The sequence below is a fragment of the Rhinopithecus roxellana genome, chromosome 16 (assembly GCF_007565055.1).
Source record: "Rhinopithecus roxellana isolate Shanxi Qingling chromosome 16, ASM756505v1, whole genome shotgun sequence".
Classification (NCBI taxonomy): domain Eukaryota; kingdom Metazoa; phylum Chordata; class Mammalia; order Primates; family Cercopithecidae; genus Rhinopithecus; species Rhinopithecus roxellana.
In genome coordinates this window covers 24,313,172-24,336,122 of record NC_044564.1, presented here as the reverse complement: position 1 = coordinate 24,336,122, position 22,951 = coordinate 24,313,172, and the positions used below count along the sequence as shown (strand labels likewise).

At 53.0% G+C, this 22,951-nt stretch overlaps 3 protein-coding genes across 5 annotated transcripts; all 3 read right to left on the bottom strand.

Moving 5' to 3' along the window:
- Window positions 1-553: 553 nt before the first annotated feature.
- RPP25L (ribonuclease P/MRP subunit p25 like) lies at window positions 554-2,259 on the bottom strand. 2 transcript variants are annotated; one of them, XM_010385789.2, is made up of 2 exons: window positions 2,107-2,259; window positions 554-1,387 (listed from the first exon to the last, which is right to left on the bottom strand). In XM_010385789.2, the coding sequence occupies exons 1-2, from the start codon at window positions 2,236-2,238 to the stop codon at window positions 860-862; spliced, it is 660 nt and encodes a 219-aa protein (XP_010384091.2). In that variant the 5' UTR covers window positions 2,239-2,259; the 3' UTR covers window positions 554-859. The 2 variants fall into 2 exon arrangements, with proteins under 2 accessions (XP_010384091.2, XP_010384092.1); XM_010385790.2 differs by lacking the exon at window positions 2,107-2,259 and adding an exon at window positions 1,857-2,069.
- A 1,318-nt stretch (window positions 2,260-3,577) lies between these two features.
- On the bottom strand, window positions 3,578-10,564 carry DCTN3 (dynactin subunit 3). The gene is made up of 7 exons (XM_010385792.1): window positions 10,410-10,564; window positions 8,703-8,787; window positions 7,916-8,002; window positions 6,066-6,149; window positions 4,739-4,797; window positions 4,075-4,134; window positions 3,578-3,904 (listed from the first exon to the last, which is right to left on the bottom strand). Exons 1-7 carry the CDS (start codon window positions 10,503-10,505, stop codon window positions 3,815-3,817), a joined length of 561 nt encoding a protein of 186 aa, XP_010384094.1. The 5' UTR covers window positions 10,506-10,564; the 3' UTR covers window positions 3,578-3,814.
- Window positions 10,565-10,584: 20 nt separating this feature from the next.
- Window positions 10,585-19,102, bottom strand: ARID3C (AT-rich interaction domain 3C). 2 transcript variants are annotated; one of them, XM_010385793.2, is made up of 7 exons: window positions 17,723-19,102; window positions 15,782-15,854; window positions 13,882-14,065; window positions 13,442-13,731; window positions 12,387-12,569; window positions 12,060-12,149; window positions 10,585-11,598 (listed from the first exon to the last, which is right to left on the bottom strand). In XM_010385793.2, the coding sequence occupies exons 1-7, from the start codon at window positions 18,038-18,040 to the stop codon at window positions 11,498-11,500; spliced, it is 1,239 nt and encodes a 412-aa protein (XP_010384095.2). In that variant the 5' UTR covers window positions 18,041-19,102; the 3' UTR covers window positions 10,585-11,497. The 2 variants fall into 2 exon arrangements, with proteins under 2 accessions (XP_010384095.2, XP_030775933.1); XM_030920073.1 differs by lacking the exons at window positions 10,585-11,598; window positions 12,060-12,149 and having other exon boundaries at window positions 12,324-12,637; window positions 17,723-19,100.
- Window positions 19,103-22,951: the final 3,849 nt, after the last annotated feature.

Below are 22,951 nucleotides of genomic sequence, written 5' to 3'. Positions count from 1 at the left end.
ACAAGGAAGCTGGAGGGAAGGAGGTGTGAGACAGTTGTTGCATTTGGGATACGTAAATCATTAATAACGATAATAGCAATTAACACTTAATAGCACTATGTGCCAAGGTGGTATCTAAATGTCATATATGTATATTTCCTTATTTAATCTCATAACAACCCTATGTGATAAACACTATCGTATTCCTGTTTTATGGATAAGACCACTAAGACACAGAGCAGTAACTCGCTAATAAGTGGCAGACCAGAATTGAAACGCAGGCAGACTGGTACCAGAGTCCATGCTCACAACCACTATACTATGCTGTAAGTTGCAGATGGAGAGAAATGTCTGACCTGGCAGTGTTCCTAAACCAGGCCAAAGCAGGATTAAGTAACTACCCAGGGAATTAGATATATTCAGTACTGAATGAGGCTTCTTGTCTACACTAGATTCTCTCAGCACCAGCCTGAGCCTACTCTTCCTGTCTTCACCGGATCAGCTCCCAGGGGGTAAGGCTAGGGACTCCCATTTCTCTAATCCCACTCCACATAGCAGGCTGAGTAGAGGCTCATCATCAAATAGGTAGAAACTTTATTTCCTAAATCCCTCCTCTTTCAGAAGGCAGTTCAGATGCATTGTAGGTAGAAGGCAGAGTAAGCCCTTATTTAGCAACGCGGAACTTGGCAGAGGCCCCACACCTGTCACTCTTCACAGCAGTCCCTTCCCACACGCTAGAGGGAAGGGAAAGCATGACAGGGAAGTCCACTTCTGTGGACTCAAACCTTGAGGGGGATGTTGCACAGTCACAGGGCTTCTCAGAAAAGGCACAAGCATCCCAGACATTCAGGCCTGGAGAACAGGCTGGCTCAGCAGGTCTTCACGATCGGGTATCTCGAGCCCTTCTTCGGGAACGAGGGCCACAGCTGGAGCTAGGCATGGAACCCAGGCCAGGGGGTGCCCCTGGGGGTTGGTAGCCACACTCATTGGGGTCCAGGGGGTCCCGGCTGAGCAGTACCCACACTGCAGGCACATGGCGGCGCACTGTGAGGGGGTCTAGCCCTGTGTCAGGTGAGGCTGGGACCCAGCTGTCCTCAGTCTGCAGGAAACGTAACTTCGTGAGCTGGTGCAGGCCTGGGACCCTCCGCTTGACAATCTCAGCGCAGCTGACAGCCTTTCCTGCAGCCCTGCCAGAACCTGAGAACACCACATGCCTTGCACTGCCGCCCTCCAACCGACCCAGAGCCAGCCCCAGAAGGTTGCGAATTTTGCTGCCATCTCGGACCCGCATCTCAAGGGTATCAGGAGGTAGCTGGGGCATTGGGGAAGGCGCTGGGAGCTCTACAGAGCCAGCTTTCCGGTAGTGCTCCATCCTGCTTGCTGTCTTGAATGTGACTCTCGCTGCCCACTGCAGGGAAGCATCAGATGAGTGCTAAGCAATATGCCCCAAGTCACTGTCCACCATCCCCTATCTCCATTCAGGATATGGCCCTGCTCCCCGTTCCAGACTTCCCAGAAACAGGATCATGTCCCCTCGTCCTTAGCATCTTGTGACAAGGGCCATGCCTGCCGCCGTCCGGGAAAGGGCTGTACCCCATACACCCCGTTCCTCTACAAGGGCCATAACACCCCCACCTCCAATCCTGGAGTCCCAGAGGCAGGACGAAATTCCCCAAACACTGGGGTCTCTGGGATAGTGCCAGGCCCCCTCATCCCAAACTCTCCAGGACTGGGGCCTAGCCCCCCTTATCCTGGACTCCTTGGAACAGGGCCTGGAACCCTCACCCCAGACTAATACCAATAGAGAGCGCTCCTCACAAGGACAGGGACAAGGCCCTTAGCCCCAGGCCCCCCGGGAAACAGCCAAGAACCCTTACCCAGTGCTGCCCCCACACAGAACTGAGCCCCTCTCCCAGAGATTACCAGGGTCGATCCATATCAACCCAGGTCACTCAGAAACTCGGGGGCAAAGGCTCGACTCGGAGGGCTGCTCGGGCTATTCCAAGACAGCCTTGGCCGTTTCCACAGCCACGGTCGCTTCCAAGGTCCTGCCGGCCGCTGCAGCCAAGCAGCAGGCGTCCTCCCACCCTCCGAGCGCCCCTCTGCCCGCCGGGTTCCAGCTCTCACCGAATCCGCCTCACGCACGATCCTGAGCCAAGATGGCGCGCGGGCCCGGAGTGCGCTAAGGCCGCGGGGCCGCGCACGCCCCGAGGGGGCGGGGCATGAGGGGCCGGGCATGAGGGACTGGACCGGAGGCATCTCCGCCCGGGAAACGACCCGCCGGCCAGGGCGCCCCGGACCAGTCCCAGTGGGTATGGGAAAACGAGCGCAGCCTCCGCTGTTACGCCCCGGAAGGAGGCAGGGCAGTTCCCTGCGGTAGAAAGGAGCGGCCATCGGGGAACTCCTGCGTCTTAAGGAGGGGGATCTGGACTAGAAGATGGGAGGGCTGGTGTTAGCTGTTGAGCAAAGCGGGAGCAGTGGGTTTCACCGTGGGTGCGAACAAAGGCGTCAGTTTGGAGTGGCTGCTGTTGCACGGGCAAGAGCCTTAGTTATCGACTTCTGAACTTCGACCTCATCCTGTGGGCGCTGGCAGACCACGGGGGTTTTCCAGGGGCCAGTCGAACCAGATCTTGTGAAGGGAGCCCAGGAGGGAGTGATGGGGAAATCGGGCCGCAGCCCCTGATGACACCTGCCACGAAGTCTGGGGGCTGAGGGGGTGGGGGTGCTCACAGAGCCTAGTATGGTGCCTGGCGTATGACCGGCGCTCAAATATTTGTTAAATGATTTGTTACATTAATGAACCAGAGAAATCGCAGTGGGAATGGAAAAAAGATTAAGTTGGGAGATACTAGTAGGTAGGTTTAGTGACGAACTGGCCACTGTTTGGACAGAGAAGTAGGAAATTCCGAGCTAGGATGACTCCCAGATTTCAGAGCGGTTTGGACACGCTGAATTTGAGGTGCCAGAGAGGTTGCACGGCGGGGGGCGGCCAGCGGGCCGTTGAAAAAAGGGTCTGGAGCCAGAGCACTCCCTGAGACCACAAGAGGGCAGCAAACATTTGGTGGAGTACGGTGCCAATCTGTTTCTCAACATGCTTGTCCCAGCGCCCCTACTTCCCCAGTTCTCCTCCCCAGGACCAAAACTTCCTGCATCCAAACCTCTTAGGCTGCCCTTCTCGGCTAGTGGTAGCAGGTAGGCTCCCAAGAGAGAAATTTAAAGGACTTTGCACATGCTGCTCCCTTGGCTCTGAAAGTCCCTGGATATCACTCACTAGGTCCCTTCAGTCCCTTTTTTCTTCTGTGTCCACCTGATAGGACCGCCCTTTTCCTGTACTGTCTATCCTGCTAGCCCATGCAGGGCAGGGACTAGGTGAGCCCTATCTACTCCCATCATCTGACATTTGGAGGTCTCTTCTTGGTAAATATGGGATAAATGAATATCCTATTCACACAATCAAATGAGAGCCTTCATCTTGAGAGCTCTACACCTGTCAGAAAACCAAACCAGGATGAGTTTAGTTCCCAGTCCAACTGACTAGGCAGGCTGCCACTTCTGCCCCCCACCACCCCCATCCTAGACCAAGAAGCTAGCACACTCCTCCAGTCATCTCTATGGTTTATTGTCACTGGAATAAGAACACTGATGGGGGGAGGGTGGGTGTTGCAAATTGCAAACCTCAGGTAACCTGACCTCCAACTTTAGAGCTCCACCTGAGTAGAGAGGTGGGCCTTGAATCCAATAAATACAAAGCTTCCTCTGCCTTGTAACAAAGACAGGTTGACATAGGGCCCTGGAGCCTGATTGCCCAGGCCCACCTTGGGATGCGGAGCAGCTGTCATTCCTCTGCTGGCTTCACTTGCTTGGCGGCCTCTAGCTGGCAAAGTAGCTCATCCCACTGCACAAATTGCTTGGATAGAAGCATGGTCTGGTTGTAGGTCAAGGTGAGAATAGGAGTCTGAGTGAGGAAGTGCATGGAAAGCGGGGAGCAGGCAAACATAGGTGGATGGGATAGGATGAGAGAGTGCTAGAGGTGGAACAAAAGGACAGGGCTTAGGGACAGCACCCATTAGGGTCCTAGTTGAGCAGAAAGGATACAGTCTTGTTGTATTCCTCCAGGAGAGCCTTGGACTCCTCAGTGATCTCCACACACTGGTCCTGTAGGGCCAAAGTGTAGCACAGAAAGGAGCTTGGCAAAGCCCACATCTTCCACTAAACTTCCTGCCTTATCAGTGACTCCCACTCCCCATGGAGCCTAAAAAAGATGATGCTTAACCCCAAAGCCAAAGGAGCAAATGGCTATGGGAGCACTTGCAGGCTCCAGGATGGGTGCCCTAACAGCAGTCCAAAGACTGATGGGAAAGGGAGTGGCCATACATTAAGTAAACATTCCCCCTAGTATATGTCTCCTCTTCTGTCCTTATTTCTGAACTTTCTTTGAACTTTACACTAGGGCCTGGGAATAGTGAAAAAAGAGCTACCCACAGTCAAGGACATACAATCCCCAGGAATTCTTGGGTACCTCCCAGCCTCAACCTTATGGGGTCTCAATAAAGTCCTGCTCTGGGAGGCAGAAGGTTTGGACATGAACCTAGGCAAGTCCCTTTACCTCCCTGGGGCATATGTAAGACAAAGGATAAACCTCAAAGTTTCCTCTGAGCTTACAACAGAAGGGCCTGAAGCTGCTTCCTCAGGTGGCATGAGTGGGGATGAGGTGCTGTGCCACCTCTATCTTCCCTTCTAGTCCTCTCCCCTCCCATACCTGCTGCTGAATGTGGATCTGGGCCAAGTGCTGCAGGCGGGCGGCATGCTCAGGAACGGCTGTAAAACACAACGCACACTGCTGGATGATGCTTGTGCCCTCCCCCGGGACTGCTCAATAGTCTATTAGGTCTTTGGCAGGATTAGGGTATTGAGTGGAGAAGCTAAACAAACACCAGACTTCATTGACCGCTGCAGCTGGAGGTGGCGGTGGGGCTCCCTGCCCACTCCAGTCTTACTCCAGGACCCATAGGGAAGGGGAAGATACATGTCCCAAGGAGAAGACAAAACCTTGGGGTTCCCAGTGTTGCTCCCTACCACCACCCCAGTGCTATAAGCAGGACCAGGTAAAGAGAGCTTTGGCTATCATAGGACCTGTCCCTTTGCTCTCAGCCCAGTGGGGCCAGGTCTGCCTGGTCTAGGGAACAGGGAGGCTGAAGATGGATGCCAGGTACCTAAGCTGGAATCCAACAGCCCAAGGGTTGGCCACCATGCTGGGCTCAAAGCTTAAGGCTGTCAGATATTCAGCAGGCAGCTGATCAGGAGTAGGGAGGGGGAGCTGGGAAAAATACCTCCAGAGACAGACAAGATGGATATCTGGATTCAATTAAAGCCACTGTCTGCTTGTCAAAGTCCAGGCCCAGAGACTGCTCTCAGCAGTGCAGCAGAAAGAATTCACATACATTCATGAACCTGGCAGAGACTCTGATAGTAAAATCTGGGTTCTGCAGCACCTTGAAGGAGAGATGCTTGGGGGTAGGTAGAAGGTAGAAGAAATTCTCAGAGCTGGGGACTGCTAGTGCTTAGGCTAGTGTTCTCAGGCCCAAATTGTCTGAGGTCCTAAAACTGGGCTCTCTACCCTGGTAATTTTAATTCATGGATGTGGCAAGTACCTCAGGGTGAGGATAAAGATAAGGAACAGGCCAGGCACAGTAGCTCACACCTATAATCCCAGCACTCTGGGAAGCCGAGGCGGGTGGATCACATGGGGCCAGGAGTTTGAGACCAGCCTGGCCAACATGGTGAAACCCCATCTCTACTAAAAATAGCTGGGTGTGGTGGCACACACCTGTAATCCTAGCTACTTGGGAGGCTGAGGTGGGAAGTTTGTTTGAACAGGAGGCAGAGGTTGCAGTGAGTCAAGATCATGCCACTGCACTCCAGCCTGAGTGACAGAGTAAGACTCTGTCTAAAAAAAAAGAAAAAGAAAAAAAGATAAGGAACAGACCCAACCCGAATCCACACAACCTGAAACACAGGAAAGTCCTGCCCATCCATCCACCTACCTCCCCAACCGGAGTAGGGAAGCTACAACCCCAGAGAGATACCTTTGATGTGAGCACTGTCCAGCATGGGCACCAAGGCATTCACCTGCTCCAGAAGTGCAACCTGGGAGAGGATAAACTGCTCCTCTAAAGCAAAAATGGACAAGATAGTTGCAGTGAAGTAAACCTGGGCATTGCTACTCAGCCCAGTAAGGGCCTGAGGACCTGGCAAGGGAGATGGCTAGGTCCTAGAGCTTTGGACAGTGACTCTGTCCACTACCCCCTTCTCTAGGTACACATTTCCATCCTGCCCCCAACTCTCCTGGATGCCTCAGGTCTGACCCATCTGAGCCTAAGGAGCCTCTCAATTTCTCCAAATCCCACCTTTCTCCAAGGTTTAACTTTAAGGCCTCTTCTTCTAGCCTCCTATCAACAAACTCAGGGAGCACCTCTTACGCCACAGGATACAAAGTACTTCAGACTTGGATCCCCACACCCAAGGGTCCCTGGGAAGGTCTAAAAGAGGAGATATTGGCAGACTATGCCAGGCAGGTTCTGCTCAGGGGCTCTCAGAGGCATAGACAATTATATGCTGGAGGATTGCTGGGACAGTAATGGAAGAGTCCAATGAGGAGAGCAGGATCTGGGCTAGGCCCTGTATGCACAGGGGATTTTAATGCACTGAAATCCATAGAGTGGGAAGCTTATTCAAGAGAGAGGAGACTGTTATGTGCAAATGCTTAGAGGCAGGAATGCTTCTCAATTCGTAGACGAGAAAGAATTCAATTAGCTGAACTGGAGCAGGGAGAGCACAGGAAACAGAATTGGATGGGAGGGTAGACCCGGCAGACTGAAAGGTTGTGAACGGCAGACTATGGAATTAGGAATTTATCCTAAAAAGGCAGAAGACACTGAGGTTCCAAAGTAGGCCAAGTGACATGTTGGAAACATGTTTTTGTGAGGGTGAGACTGAACCACATGCAGGAAGGGAAAGATTAGGGTCGAGAGTATGATTTAGGAGACTGTGCAACCATTCATGTGCAAGTGGATGCACAATTCCTGAGGCAGGGAGGGATAGAGAGTCTGGACTCAAGAGTCAGTGCAGGAGAATATCTAAACTTGGTGCTTGAGCCATGGCAATTGATCAAGAGCCCTTTGGGAACTCTGACGGCCCTTTTAGCAGGAGTGGCCCATCCTTACCCAGTCCTCAGTGCTGCATTGCACTTATCAGTCTCCTGGGAGACTGATCTCCCATCTGGGTTATAAGCTCAGGTCCCTGAAGCAGAGACCCTGTCTCCCCTAGCTCTGGCTGTACACATGAGGGCAGGGACTTTCTGGTTCACCAGTGTATGCCTCCTCATCTAGGAAAAAACCTGAATCAGAGTAGATGATCATTATACATCTTTTGGATGAATAACAAAGCTCAGAAAACCCTAGCTTATAGAATGGCTGACTGATTAGCAGACATTGCCAAGGCAATAGTTCCTGCCTAGAACTCTGAAACTGCAGAGCTTTCTCACATGAAAGAAAGATGTTGAAACCCATGCCAGTACTCTCTCTTTTCTTTAATGGCAATGCTCTCTGCCCCTACCCTTTCCTAGAAGCTCCTCTATCTAGTGAGCAGAAGTGAGGAAGGTTCTGAAGGAAAATCCAAGAGGCAGGCTATTGATAGAACATTGGACTAGCTCCCACTGTGGCTGGCACCATGGCCTGCAGCTGGCCCAGAGGTATACTGTACTCAATGTCTACTAGAGGATTCACTGGATCCTCAACCCAGAACCAGGCCACAATTCCAGAGAGCAGCATCCAGGGGTTGTATCCATTAGAAGACTGGATGGGGAGGCCATCTCTGTGCTTAACCTCCCCGACGACCCATATCCTCAGATGCATGTACATATGTAGTCCAGCATTACCTGCTAAGATGAACTGCAGCTTAGAAGCATCGGGTACGGCAATGCGGTCGATGTACTCAGGATCCAGGTACTTGATCAGATCTTCAACTAGAAAAGTAGCGAGATGGGAAATGGAATAGGGTTGGGCAGTAGAACACTGCCTTATGAAGGATGTTTGACAAGTGGTCAGCCTTGAGGAGAGCCTTCAATGAGGAGCACCCAACAGTGGTGCTTGAGCAGGGCTCCAGCAGGCTCCCTATCCCCACTTCCCTATCTCTCCACTCTCTTCTCTTGAGGTCTCTTCTGACATCAAACTTCAGAGATGAAAACACAATTGCCACCACCACTCTGGGCCCTCAGCATTCTCACTGACCTATCCTTATCAAGGGTAGAAGGCCTCTTTTCTCCTAGATGTCACCAAGACAAGCCAGAGCTTTGTCTAATTTCTAGTTACTAAGCAGGTTACTAGCTCTGACATAACCAGGCTCTCAGTGTCTAATTTGTTTCCTGCCTCTTAACCTTGCCTGGGAAATCCCATATCCTTTTTACCCTCCTTCACCAAGAGAAGCTTTCAGGTAGAGTTCTTATCTCATAACTTAGGACATTGTCATGGGCTTGAAGTTTAGCCACAAGGTAAAAAAGCACACCCCAATTTACCAATTGAATTGGGTGCAGGTAAATGTCCTCATAATCTTTCGATCCCCAAAGGGCTATTCCAGTGACTTAATGAACTGAAAGGCTAGGGCCAGGTCCCAGGAAGCCTAGGGATGGGATGTCAGGCAGGCAGGCACATCATGGAAGCACTTACTCTTTTTGTAGAGAATCTTCACCCTCTCCCTCTTGCTGGCAATGTTCCCCAAAGCCACCTGCACCTTGACCAGGCCGTCAGCCACCTGTAAGGGAAGTGGTGGTTAATTCCAAGATATACTACCTGGCTCAAGGCTTGGAAGAGCTGAAGAACCCTCATTCTCCTAGACTGTCAAACCTGAATCCCAGTAATCTAGGTTGGCCTCCCTTCTCTAATATTAAAAGAGATAAAAGAGATGCAGCCCCACCTTCCAGGAATCCTCAAAGTGGAGAGAGAGAATCATGTACTCCTTGGGGAGTTTCAAGTCTGATGGGGAAGATAATGAACTATTTTAGAGTCTATGGAATATATAGTATACACAATATATTTTCTGGTTCCTAAGCCCTGGGTCTGGGCATGAGAAATGCAAGCATCCTCATTCAAGCCTTCATGACCTCTAGATTGGCTGGCCTACCTCTAGCCCTATCCCCTCCACATCAAATTTAGTGTGAGAGATGGAAGAGTCCAAACAACTGGGATCCCAATGATGGTACAATCACTGACTTAGGGAATACAGAAGAGAATCAGCTTAGGGGAGAAAAAGAGTACAGTTAAGAGCATACAGATTGAGTTTGAGATGACTATTGGATATCCAAGTGGAAAAATCCGGTAGACAACTGGACATGAAAGTCTGGTTCTGAGAACAGAAATCTGGACCAGAGATATACATTTGAGACATATTGACATGTAAATAGTAATTGACACCACGGAAGCGAGTAAGCCTACCTAACGTTTAGGGGTAGAATGTAAGGAATCCCAATATTAAAGGGTCAAATAGAGGAGGAGACTAAGGAAGTGACTGCACTCACCCAGATTTTAGAGTAGAGGATGAGGAATGCCAGGGAGGAGGCAAATAACACTGAGAAGCAGTAGTTAAGAGGTAGAAGGAAAACCAGGAGGGTCAGTGTCATTGATGCCAAAGGAAGAGAATGTTTGAGAAGTTAGTTCTGAAATGGGAGCACAGTCTGCTAGTGACAACTAATTCCTCATTTAGTGTACAAACATACATCATTACCTTGGACGCACTTAGCTCCAGGACATGCCTGACACGCAATTAGAAGTTCTTCAGTAAAAGGTCTTCCCATAGTAGAAAGGTGAGGAGAGGGCACCTGAGCTTTGTAGTTGTCAAAATTCTGTCACTGGTATAAAGCAGTGCTAGTCCACATCTGAACACCTAGTACCCAATCTCTTCCCTTCCTAATCCTGGTCCTTTCAGACCTCACCTCTCACCCTTTGGAGCTTTCCTTATCCACCTCTGCTCTGCCTCCTCAGGGGTCCCATGAACCTCTTCCTGCACAATTCATTTAGCAATTAATTACGCAGGGCTCCATGACAGGCCTTCCTATCGTGGACTTTAGCTTTTATTGAAACTCTCATTAGTCAGCTTCTCGAGTGTGTCAGGTCTCCCCAACTACAGCCCGTGAGGGCAAGGGGGGAGTCTCAGCCACAGTAGGTACTGAGCCCACTCTCAGGCTGGCTTAACCACCCGCAGAGCCCCCGATGACAATGGACCCCGAGGGTCCAATCAGCTCTGGGAGGTTCTGGACCTTTGTTATTTCAAAGGCCGGGCTGCGGAGAACAGGACTGGAGCGGTTGCATCCCGAGGGCCGGGACAGTGGACCCCTCTTGCTCTGCTCCAGAAAGGGACCAACGGACCAGACTACTCACCTTCCGCGAGCCGCGCGCCCCGCCCGGCCCGTACACCCAGCGCTCCAGCTCTTCCACTCGGGCCTGCAGCCGCTGCACGTCAGTCAGACCCGCCATCGCTACTACCGACCCACTTCAGCCGGGAAACGGCCAGAGGGTGGGACGTCCGTCCAAATAGGAAGGCTAGCCAATCCGAGTGCATGAACGGCCCTTTATGCAGGAAGTGACGCCATGATTCAGCCCTTCAGTACCCGAATTTACTGCTTGGAGCTGTGAAAAGCTGATTACCTTGGCAACGGCTCTGTACCAGCCCTCTTCGGCTTCCAGCGCCTGGTTGTCAAGACAACCTTTGCTTTTCGGGTGCCAAAGAGCTTTCCCCACGCCATTCCCTGAGTTTGCACGTGTTCCAGGGTAGGTCCATTCCCATAGATACATCATTAGGAGGCTCCCTGAGTTACCATAAACTTTTGGAGTCTTCTAAAGTTAAGTTGATTAAGTAACTTGCCCAAGGTCACCCAGCACTATAGGGACAGAAATGGGACTTGAACTCAGGTTGTCTGATTGAAGAGACGGAGCTCTTCTATTCTCACAGAACTTTGCTATTCTGCCTTCCCCTCTGAAAGCCCCTGGCCCAAGGCAGCCCATGTTCCACATCATTCCTCCCCACCTCCCATACCCAAACAAGAAAGGAGGCATCAGAGAGGGAGGGATCGCAGCTTTATTGTCTAGGTGTGACCTGAGGGATGTCTCTTTCACAGTACCCCAACCCAACCTTTCACTTGGCTCCTGAAGAGAAGCAAGGCTGACTCAAAGGGGTAGGTTCTAGAGATGACATTGACAGAAGGGACACATGAGGAGATGATGGTGGTTACTGGAGGAAGAACACTTTAGTAGATGCTGCTGGAATTGGGCGGGGAGGAGGTACCCTCCCTTTACAGTGAGGTAGGTGTAACATCAAAAGAAACTTTGGTTTTAAGTCTACGTGGCATGGGAGGTGTGGTCCCCTCCCAGGGCTGGGTCCCAGAGTGGGCAGCCGGAAAGAATCAAAGCAGGGGGGCTCCTCCCCACTCAGTAACGGGGCTGGGACTCTTAGTTTCAAGTAGGACCTCTCAGGGGAAGGTGCTGGAAGGGGGCCCTGTAGAGGGTGGGGGTGCAGGGTTGGTTGGACCCTGGGAAGCTGGCACAGGCTGGCGGCGGGCAAAGAGGACACCTGGCAAAGGGGTGAGGAGATGGTACAGGGCAAAAACAAGCAGGAGGGGGTAGGATATGGAAACAGAAGAGGGGAACAAAAGTAAGTGTTCTGGTTGCTAGAACACTACACACGTACCCCTGCCACAAACCAATGAGGACAAGCTCCTTGGGTCAGTAAGAGACTCCATTGCTAATGTAGATACCCTCAAACAGGTAAACAATAATATTTATGCTGATACATAGGCCCATGACAAGGCAGACATCCCCTGGTATTCATGCCAGAGAGCTCATGCCTTTGATCCCATGCCATGTAGACACCCCCTTTAACCCATGCCAGTCTAGCAATCCCCTGAACCCCATGTTACCCATGCAAGTTTAGATATCCCTGAACTTCATGCTAGTAGAAGAAGTCTAAAATCCCCATGCCAGCCTAAATACCCCTGACCCCATGCCAGTGTAGACAGCCTGCAGTACCCATACCAGTGTAGACCACCCCGTTGATCTCTAGGGCCATGTTGATACTGCTGATGCCACTGCCTGCCAGATTAAGAGGCCCATCCAGCCGCTCTTCTGTCCAGGAGGGGGCAGAGGAATCACATTTTGGAGAATCAGACTTCAGACTTATTAATAGAATTTCCCCCCTCCATCCCTGTAGACAGCCCCTATCCCACTTCAGCCCCACACGTATACTCACACAATTGTCTATAAAGGAATCTGTCTGCCCCGTCTCTAACACCTATCAGGTGATGGGTCAATCCTCCCTCAGTGTACAGTCCCGAAGCCCCCTCACAACAAGCCCCTCCTCACCCCTCAGGGGAACCTTGCCACGGGGCAGGAAACTGGGGGGCATGCCAGGTCGAGGTGGGTCCATGGGCCCCATCAGCACAGCTCTCTTTTCTGGGGGCTCCTCTGGTGCCAGTTTCTCCCGTGTAGGTCCCAATGCCAGGCCCACAGGCAGTGCCAGGCGAGGGGCTGGAATTCCACTCTCCTCTGGAAGAACAGGTTATTCAGCTCCCCTGGCCAAACTAACCCATCTCTGCATTTGGTTTTCCCCAGGCCTAGGACCAAAAGAGGTAACTCAAGCTCATGTACCAATCTGTCATCCTTCATTCGATCTATCTTCCCATCCAGAGCCTCAGTCTGGAAGCGCTGAAGCTTTTCTCTAGAGCCCAAAGGATCAATGTACATGTCTAGAGAATTTGGGGGTTGTTTTCGGCTGTTGGTTATTAAATAATCCAGGTCACAAGAGGCAAAAACTATATGCAAATAGGAGCACTGGGTGGACAGGTGTGGAATGGAGCTGCTGTTATTAAAGGACCTTTTCCTGGCTGGGCGCGGTGGTTCAGCCTGTAATCCCAACACTTTGGGAGGCGGAGGCGAGCGGATCACGTGGTCAGGAGATGGAGACCATCCTGGCTAACACGGTGAAACCCCATCTCTACTAAAAATACAAAAAAAAAAAAAAAGAAAAGTAGCCGGGCGTGGTGGCGGGCGCCTGTAGTCCCAGCTACTCGGGAGGCTGAGGCAGGAGAATCGTTTGAACCCGGGAGGCGGAGGTTGCGGTGAGCTGAGATCGCGCCACTGCACTCCAGCCTGGGCGACGGAACGAGACTCCGTCTCAAAAATAAAGGGGGGGGGGGCTTTTCCTGAACTTCAGCCCCCACACCTCAGTAACCCATACCCCAGAGCGCTCATTTGACCGCAAACCTCAGGACCCCTAAACCTTTGTGACCCCCAAACTTCAGAGGCCCGGCAGACCTTACTGCTCCCAGACCTCAGTCCCCACATTTTAATGGTTGCTATATCTTAGCGCCCACCTAAACCTCAGAGACCCTTAAACCTCCACCATTCTCCCCTCGCACCTTTCTTAATAGGGCTTGGACTCAACTGAGCGCATGCGTGCGCTGGCAGGCCGGAGGCGGAACCCTGGGCGGGGCCGGGGCTGGATGGGGACGCCCGAGGGGCGGGGCCGGGACCCAAGGCTGGGCCCAGAGCGCCCCGAGGGGGCGGCCCTGCCAAGCCAAAGAGCGGAGTAGCGGTGTAAGCCTGGCGACGGCCTTCGCGCCGATTGCTGTCTATGGCGGCCTGGAGCTCCCCTGGGGAGCTGAGCGCTCGAGTCTCGCACTCGTACGGGTACAGGTACTTCATGTACCTAGGGGCGGACAGCAGGCGGTGAGTGTGTGGGAGTGTCTGGGCCCAGCTGGTCAAGTCCCACACCCGGACGCCCGCCCGGGGACCCTCCCCTCCCCGCCCCAGCCCGACCCCGTGCCCTCTTCCCTTCCGCTAGCGCCCCTGGCCTCACTGGGTGCGTAGAGTGAAGGCGGCCGAGGTGATGGTGGTGGGTAGGCTGAGGCCGCGCGTGACTTCCCGCCACACTTTGCGGTTGATGACTTCCACCAGGCCGCCCTTGGCGGTCACCAGACGAAACAGAGCGTACAGGTCCAGCACCTGCTTCGCCATGATGGGCACGCGGTTCACTGGCGTCCCTGGTGGGGAGCGGGCTGCAGTCAGGACACTGAGAGTAAGACCCTGTCTACAGCATCCCCGGGGACTGATACAGGGCGGGAGCCCCAGGGAGCGCGGGAAAGAGGGAGACTTGGGCGTAGCCCACGGAACCCCAGGGCCTCTATTTTAGCAGGAAGGACAGGAGGCTAGCACAGGGGTGGGCAAAGTTCTGTAAAAGGCCAGATGGCTAAATGATCTCTGTCACAACTACTCAACGCTGTCATTGTAGCCTAAAGGCGGCCATAGAGAATACCTAAAGGAATGGATGTGGCTGTGTTCCAATAATATAGACTCTGAAATTCGAATTTCACCAGTCTGGAGATGTTATTCATCTTTTAATTTTGTCCCCCAACTATTTAAATAAGTAAAAACCATTCTTATCTTGTAGGCAGCTGGGTTTGGCCTGCAAACTTTAGTTTGCTGTCCCCTGGGGTAGACCGCAGGAAGGACTTCCGGACAGTGCTGAAGAGCCGGCCTCCCCTAAGCAGCAGCCCCCGGGTGGCTGCCCAAGGCTGGGGGATGACGGGCGGGAGAAGAATCAGCTCCCGCCTCGGCCCGCCGACTCCGCAGCCCGCGCCGCCCCCGCCGGCCAGTCCTGACAAAGGGGCCTGTCGGCGCTGAGCGATGGGCCCCAGTTAATTCCTTACCGATCCCGTCCCCTTCCGCCGCGCCTTTGGACCCGAACAATTAGCTGCGGCCTGATTAATGGGGGAAAATTATCGGCCCCGCGGGACCCCCTCCCCCTGTAGCTGGAGCGGTGGGAGGCAGGGACCGAAGGGAGGCAGAGCTAGTGGGGAGGGGCGGGCAGGCAATGCTGGGATCGGTTCACACCCGCTACCCCAGTGGAGGGGAGGCCTCGAGGAAGGGCCAGAGAGGGGACACTGGAACCAGAATGGGCCTCCCTGGTAACCAAAAGGACTTAGGACCCGACTGAGGGTCGCAGGGAAGCAAGGGACCCGAAAGGGGTGCTGGGGCTAGGGCGAGGGCCGGGGGCGGGAAGTGGGCCAGCAGCTGCACTAAAAGGGGGGGGGGGGCGGACAGTGCAGCCAGTTAATTAGCGGCTTATCAGGTTGCGCTCTGAGTGAGTTAATTAGCTTTGTAGAGAGAGATAATGAGTCAGTGTTCGGTCCCATGAATCTGGGGAGAAGCTGAAGTGATGGACTGCCGCCCACCCTGATGCCCTCCTAGACCCTTCTTGCGTTCTCCTCCAGCTCTGACATTCCTGGAAAGGAATTTCTCCTCCTGCACAGCCTCAACTCACATAGTCCCCAGCCCACCCCTTGGGAAGTCCTTCCTCCAGTCTAATCCTAGTCCTTCCTGCTGTAGAGCACATGAGGTGCACCCTGCCTTAATCAAGGGAAAACAGGAAAGACATGACTGGAGGAAGGACCCTTGACAGAGAACCAAGGCATTTTCAGCCCTCTGATTCTGGGACCCTCCCACCCCAGGCCAGCCTCCCATCAGTTCCCCCTCCCACCCTCCCAATTGATCCCACACTCATTAACCTGCCAGTGGACTGGCCGCTAATTAATCCTGGGGTGGAGGAGGGGGGCAGGGTCAGAGGTTAAAGACGCTATTGAGGGCCCAAAGGACAGGTGCTGCCAAGCTCAGGCCTCTGCAGGGAGAACCCAACCGGGTTTCCTCAAACCTGATAAGGGGGCAATTCTAGGGCCCTTCCCCCACGTCATGCCACTCACCCCTCTTTTGCATGAAGCTAAACAGGTCATCCAGAAATTCCTTCCTCTTGGGGTCTGCATCGAGCTCATACAGCTGGGGAAGGATTGGGGTCATTCTACAGCTCTGCTGACCCCCCTCCCTCCCTAGACCCCAATTCAGGTTGTACCCTGAACAAGGGTCCCTAGCTGAAGGAGTCAGTAGGATCTCAATGTGGACTCCCTGGCATTAGCATTAGGCTCTCTCCGCCTAGGGGCAGGCAGGGGTGCCTTTTTCTAGTACATACAGAGACTGGTACTAGGCCGTTCAAACCACCCACCTAGGGAGTAAGGGAAGAGAGGAACAGGATGGAGCTTGGAGGCTCAGCCTGCCCTCTGGGGCCCAGTCTTCCCCCACCGTCATGGGAAATTTAGAGCCCCAAGAAGGAAGCTAGGCTGGGGTTGTATTCCAGACTGAGGAGACAAACATATCTGATGCTCTGATTCATTCATGCAAGGACTTCATGCTGTTCACATCCCTTTATGCCAGGGCTGGGGGTGAGTGAATGGCAGAGATGCTTCTAACCCACCCCTCAGGCAGGGTGATGCTCAGAAGCTCCTGGGTTGACACCCAGTGCCCTTCAGCTCATCTTCTGGTCTGATTTCCTTTTAGAGGCAGTTACCCTGCCTACTACGGAAGCTGCTATAGAGGCAGTGGCCCTGTGGGGTCAGAGTTTGAAGGATCCACAGACCAGCTCAACTCTTCCTGGTAATCTGGAGTCCCACCTCCTGTATCAGCTCCCGAATACCAGCCAAGGGAACCACCCCTAAAGTCACTGACCCAGAGTAACAGTCCTTGAGTAACACCTATAGATAATATTCCATCACACCATCCCCATAAGAATCCTCAGAATAAAAAACAAGCAAAATACCCATGAGTAATAAGCCCCAGATCCACCTTTAGAGCCACATTCCCACAAAAACTGAGCCCTAAGTCTTAGATGGATACCCACAAATAATACATACACTCTCCAAGTAATAACCCCTAGAATTAGACCTAGGAGAAACAGTCTCTAGAGCCATATATCCAGAACAGAGCCCTGAGTAACACTCAGTTTTACACCAATGCCAGAGTACTACTCACAGATTAACACTTTTGGAATATACCCAGACCAACATCCTACAAGTTAACACCACCAGAATGGCACACCTGGAGTCACAGCCCTGTGTAACACCTTCATAGTGACAGCCTTGAGTAGTGTCCTTAGAATAACACCCAGAGGGGTTCTCCAGGGAGAAAGAACCTCAGATTAAGGCCCTGCGAATGAAGTCTTGTCATTCTGAGTTGCAGAGGAGCCCTATAGTCATACTGCGGCTGTAGTGGCTATCACAGGCTGGGAACTATCATCCGTGGAACTCAGGCCAGGGAGAAGATTTGCATGGGGCTGGGGTTAGGGGGATGTGACAGGAAAGAAAGGAGAGGTGTATCAACCCGCCAAGGGAGTGATAACCTCTATTCTGCTTCCGAAGACAGAGGAAGCAACTGGGACACCCCCACTGGTCCCTGGAATATGACCTTGTGACTTGATGTGTGAGAAGGTAGGTAGAGTGGTAGGTAAGAATCCCCAGTCCCCAGACTGCCTTCCCTACACCTGGCTGGGCATGGTGGCTCATGCCTATAATCTCAGCACTTTGGGAAGCCGAGGTGGGAGGATCACTTGAGCTCAAGAGTTCGAGACCAGCCTGGGCAATACAAGGAGACCCTGTCTTTACAAAAGAAATTTTAAAAAATTAGCCAAGCATCTGTCTTTCCCTCCCTGTCACTATCCTCCAATCTTTCCTCTTTCTCTAGGTCTCCGTGTCTCTGTGTCTCTTTTCATCTTGCAGAAAGTGGTGGGGTTGGGTGGGCTGCTAATCACCTGGCTCTGCTTTCGCCAGAAGAGGGAGATAGGGGAGAGGGCCGGACATCGAGGGCGTAGGTCCTACCTGCTTGAATTGTTCCTCGTAGGTCCACTCGTGGGGATGGAGTCCAGGGGGCTGGCTAGAAGGTGAGCTGGGGCACTGGGCCCCTGGATGGCTCTCCTCAGCTGCCTCCTCCTCTGCCCTGGCTTCCTCCCCCTCCTCCTCATCTTCTTCAGCATCTTCCTCTTCCTCAGCCCCAACCTCCCCCAAGGCCCCCTCAGGGGCCTGTAGGGTCCGGTGGTCAGGCAGGGGAGGCCCGGGTGGCAGCAGCGAGCGTGCAGGGGCCAATGGCCCCACCCCCTGGGCCAGCCGAGCTGCCTGCTGCTTCTGCAGGGCCTCCATGACAGCTTCCAGGCGTAGTCCCCCAGCTGAGGGGGGCCCTGGTACCAGGCGGGACCCCGAGGAAAGGGCCGCCTGTGGGGGAGGGAATTATGGGTCCTGGGCCCTGCTGCCCCCATAGCCCCCAACACAGGGGGAGGTGGTCATGGATTCAGGGAAGTGCAGGGGTCACAAGGAAAGAGGCAGAAAGATGGCTTTCCCAGAGGTGAACAGAAACAGGACCAGACCCCGGGAATCAGAAATGGCCATTGACTGAAGACTGGAAGAGTGAGCAGATCAGAGAGGGTGACAGGGACCAAGAGACATCGAGAAATGGTGAAAGGAGGGAGAGAGAAAGAAAAGGAGAAGGGGGGATGTCCGACAGAGACAATGACAGGGAGATGTGAAAATAGAGATGGAACAGGGTGACAAGGAGAGAAAGAAGTGGGGTGACACAGAGACTGAGAGGGACCAAGATGCAGAGAGGCAGAAATATCAGGCAGAGATAGGGTAGAGAGACAGAGATGGAGAGAGATAGAATATTGGGTAGAGAGACAGGGAGGGTAAGAGAGGTAGAGGAGCAAGAGATAAAAGACCTAAGTGACAGGTAACTCAGAGACGAACAGAAACGGAGAGACAGAGGCGGAGATAGATAAATAGTGAGGCAGGTGTTGAGAGACAGGAAAAGACCAAGACAGCAGGAAGCAGACAGAAAAGAGAAATTAGAAAGAGATAGTGAAATAGAGAGGGACCGACAGAGACAGGACGGGGAAAACAGCCGGAGAGAGCGGCAGAGGACAGGGACCAAGGAGTCGCGGAGATGGAGGGCGGTGGGGCAGAGCCTGGGACGGGCACGGGACCGGATGGGCAGGAGGCGGCGGAGTCGCGACGCCCCGCTCCCTCGCTCCGGGGACCCCGCGGCCGCACTCACCTGCCTGGTGTGGCCCGCTGCCCCCGGCGTCTCCACGGCGCTGCCTTTGCTCTGCCCGCCTCCCTGGCGGCCCTGGCCTCGGCTGGGTCCCCGTGGTGCGCTCCCGCCGCCCTGCGCTCCTCTGGCAGCTGTGCGCTCACTCGCCGCGTTGCTTGCGGCGGCCGCGGGGGCGGGACCCGAGCGGGACAGGGCGGGCGGGGCGCATGGGGAGAGGCCACTGTGGGCTCTGCCGCTCTCAGCCACCCAACAGGTGTCTCCCACCTTCCTTCCAGCCAGCTTCGGGGGCAGGGGGCGCTGGAGAGCTGCAGGGGAATCGTGCGAAAGTGAGGGCTCCACCGCCACCGGACTCTGGACCAGAGCCCCACCCAGCCTCACAAGTCGTGCCCCGACACCCACACTCAACACTGGGCTTCCACACACAAACAGCCGCGTCCACACACCAACACACCTTGTCACAAGTTCAGGCGCACAGCTGCCCAGTCTCACACATTCGGTGACATGGTCACCACAGTGCCAATGGCCTGGGCAGGCTGCGATCAGGAGGGGAATCCCTCTGCAAGATGCTTGGGTGTGCTGGAGGGTCTGGTCAGAATAGAAGCTTCTCCCCTTGCCTTGACCACCCCTGCCCTCCCCACGCGCTGTCCCCAACTGCAGGCATGCTGCGGTTTGCACACATGCATGCACACGGTGGTGGACCCACAAGGATGCACTCACACACACTCAGAGGTCTTTAAGCTGACTGCACACTCACCGCATGCAGATACACAGCCACACACAGTTTTTGTCTCTTTTGATATTCTATTAGGGACATTTTCTTTTCTTTTTCTTTTTTTTGAGACAGAGTGTTACTCTGTCACCCAGGCCGGAGTGCAGTGGTGCAATCTGGGCTCACTGCAGCCTCTGCCTCCCAGGTTCAACTGATTCTCCTGCCTCAGCCTCCTGAATAGCTGGGATTAGCTGGGATTACAGGCACCCAACACCAGGCCCGGCTAATTTTTCTCTTTTTAGTAGAGATGGGGTTTCACCATTTTGGCTAGGCTGGTCTTGAACTCCTGACCTCAAGTGATCCACCCACCTCAGCCACCCAAAGTGCTGGGAATACAGGCGTGAGCTACCGTGCTCAGCCTGTATTATGAAAATTTTGAAACACAGACAAGTGAATAGTGTAATGAACCTCTGGTACTTATCATAGGTTTGTTTCAACAGTGAACAGCACTTCGCCCATGTTCACACATATTCTCCACCCATGTGTGCCTGACTCCCACATGTGTATCTCCAGACCCCCTCAGCCCACTGCTTTGCGCCCTCCCCCTAACTATTCCCAAGATGCTGAAATGCCGTTCCTTATTTGGGGGTTCTGAGTGGCAGGCTTCTCAGAATTTCTGCTCTGAACAGCCTGAACCCCACTCCTCCCAGGCATCCTCATACTTCCTATTTCTTCCTGTGCCCAAGGGGACCACCTACCAAAGCGAGGTGAGGTGATGCCAAGTGTGTAAGTGAACAGCAGATGTCTGTATGGGTGACACCTGCATAGGTATGAAACTGTGGCACCAGGGACTGTCTTCTGACCTCACACCCAGAAGGCAGGAATCCTGACACGACCTTTGTGTCCTTCCTCCTCCCTTGTCCTCCCCCAATCAGCCCACTTCTCTCAGCCTCAGCTTGCTCTGGCTCAAACCACCAGCTCTTCTGACCAGGATCCCATGGTGGGTGCCTCCTCCCTGCTCTTCCCACCTCCAGCCACCACCCTTCTCTGCACCCTTCTATGCCCAGCTCCTACTGCAGCACTAAGTCCTGGTTCCCTATGGCCCATTCCTGGCCACGCTGAGGCTCAGCCCCATTCATACCTTTGGCTGCCCCAGTGTCCTCCACCTCAGATTTCAGACCTCTGAGCCCATCAGAACCCCCCAGCCTCCAGAAGCTCCTGTCGGTACTGATGCCTCCTCCCCCATGACTTTGTTTGGTGTGAGTATCCTGGGGCAAAGCCAAGCCTCCTCCTCTGCCCAACCCTCCCTGATGCTGGGAGGGGAGAATCAGTGAATGTGCCAGGCAGACAGACATGCCCCGGAAGTCTACTGGAAGACTGGAGAGCAGAGGGTAGCGATCCACAGAACCCTTGTGCCCTGCTTGCTCCCTTTCCCCTACCACAACTTCCTCTGGCTGCTCAGAGAAGGTGCATGGACAAAGGTAGGTGGTCAGAGTCTTCCTGGAAAGGTAGGAATTGGCTTGGGGAAATTCCAGTTCTGAGTGTTTGGAGAGTGCTTTGTAGGGTTTGGGTTGACGGGCAAGGGACTGGGCAGTCACTCCCCCAGCTCCCAAATCAATCAAGCAAAGTTAATCCACTTTTGGGGTCTGGGCCAGGAGGGCTACAACTGGGAAGGGCTGAGGGGAAGGAACATGCTTGACTGGGACTTGGTTTATCTCTCTTCGTCTGTGAAAAGGAAAGGCTGCCTCTCACACCCACAGTCCGGTCCTATACCTCACAGAGACAGAGACAGACCTAGACCTTCAGAGACCCATGCTTCATTCATCCAACACATATTTATTATCCTTTTTTTTTTTTTTTTTTTTTTTTTTTGCCAGGCACTGTTGGATACAGGAGCAAAGAAAACAAAGTCCTTATTATAATGGTACAATTCTAAGTGGGGGAAATATACAGTGTGTCAGATAGTGATTAAGTACCATGGAGAAAAATGTAGCTGGGTTGGGGGGAATAGAAGGGGGGCATTAGTTACCTATTGCTGTGACAAATCACCCCATAATTTAGCAGCTTAAAACTAAAAACATTTATTTTCTCACAATTCTGTGGGTCTGGATGGTTCTGACTCATTGTCCTCTAAGGTGCTGTAGTAAAAAGGTTGGCCAGGGCTGCAGTCACCTGAAGGTTTGACTGGGACCGGAGGATCTACTTCCAAGATGGCTCACTTGCATGGCCCTTGGCAGGGGGCCTGTTTCCCTGCAATGTGGGCCTCTCCATAGGATTGGTTGTATGTCCTCTCAACATGGCAGTTGGTTTCCCCCAGAATGATCCGAGAGAGACTCTTTAGGCAGCAATGCTTTTTATGGCCTAGTCCTAGAAGTCACACACTGTTATGTCTGCCGCATTTGTGAAAGTACCTAATTGAGTCTAGCCCACTCAAGGGGAAGGAATTTAGGCTTCACCTCTTGAAGGACAGAGCATCAAAAATTTTGTGAAGGTATTTAAAATCGCCATGCAAGAGATAATATGTGTTGAAGAACTCAGTGAGCAGGAATTGAAGGAGGGAAGAGAGCTATGGCTACGTGGATACCTAGGGACGAGCACTGCGGTCAGAATAGCAGGTGCAAATATCCTGGGACAGAATTTTGCTTGATGTGTTGAAAGAAAAGCAAGGAGGCTGCTGGGTCGGAATGGGGGGCTGAAGGGGTGAGTGGTTGGAATGTCTGATCAGAGGAAACATGGGCCTTGGAGTAGGCCCTTGTAAGGAGTGAAAGGACAGAATGAGATGGAAAGCCATTGGATATGTCTCGGCAGAGAGTGAAAGTCTGACTGGCTGCTGCAAGGAGAACCCTCCACACAGGATGCATGTGTAATCAGTTAAGGGACCATTGCAATAGTCTATAGGCAACAGATGATGGTGTCTTAGACCAGGGTGGGGGCAGTGGAGGTGAGAAGACATGGTCAGAGTCTGGATATATTCTGCAGACAAAAACAGTATTTGATGATGGATCGGATCTGGGACGTGAAACAGACGTGTCCAAAATGACTCTGGGCGGCTGGGTAAATGTAGGTGCCCTTAATTCAGAGAGTAAAGACTACAAGATGGTGGTGGTGTGGGGCTGGGAAAGAATTTGGTTTGTTTTGGATATCTCAAATCTGAGATACCTATTAGACAGCCAAGTGGAGATGTTGAGTAGAGATGAAGGCAGTAAGATTTCCAACTCCGGTGCTCAGGGAAGAGATTTAGGCTGAGACAAAAATTTAGAAGTCAAGATATATAGATGGTAAAGTCACAGAATCACCT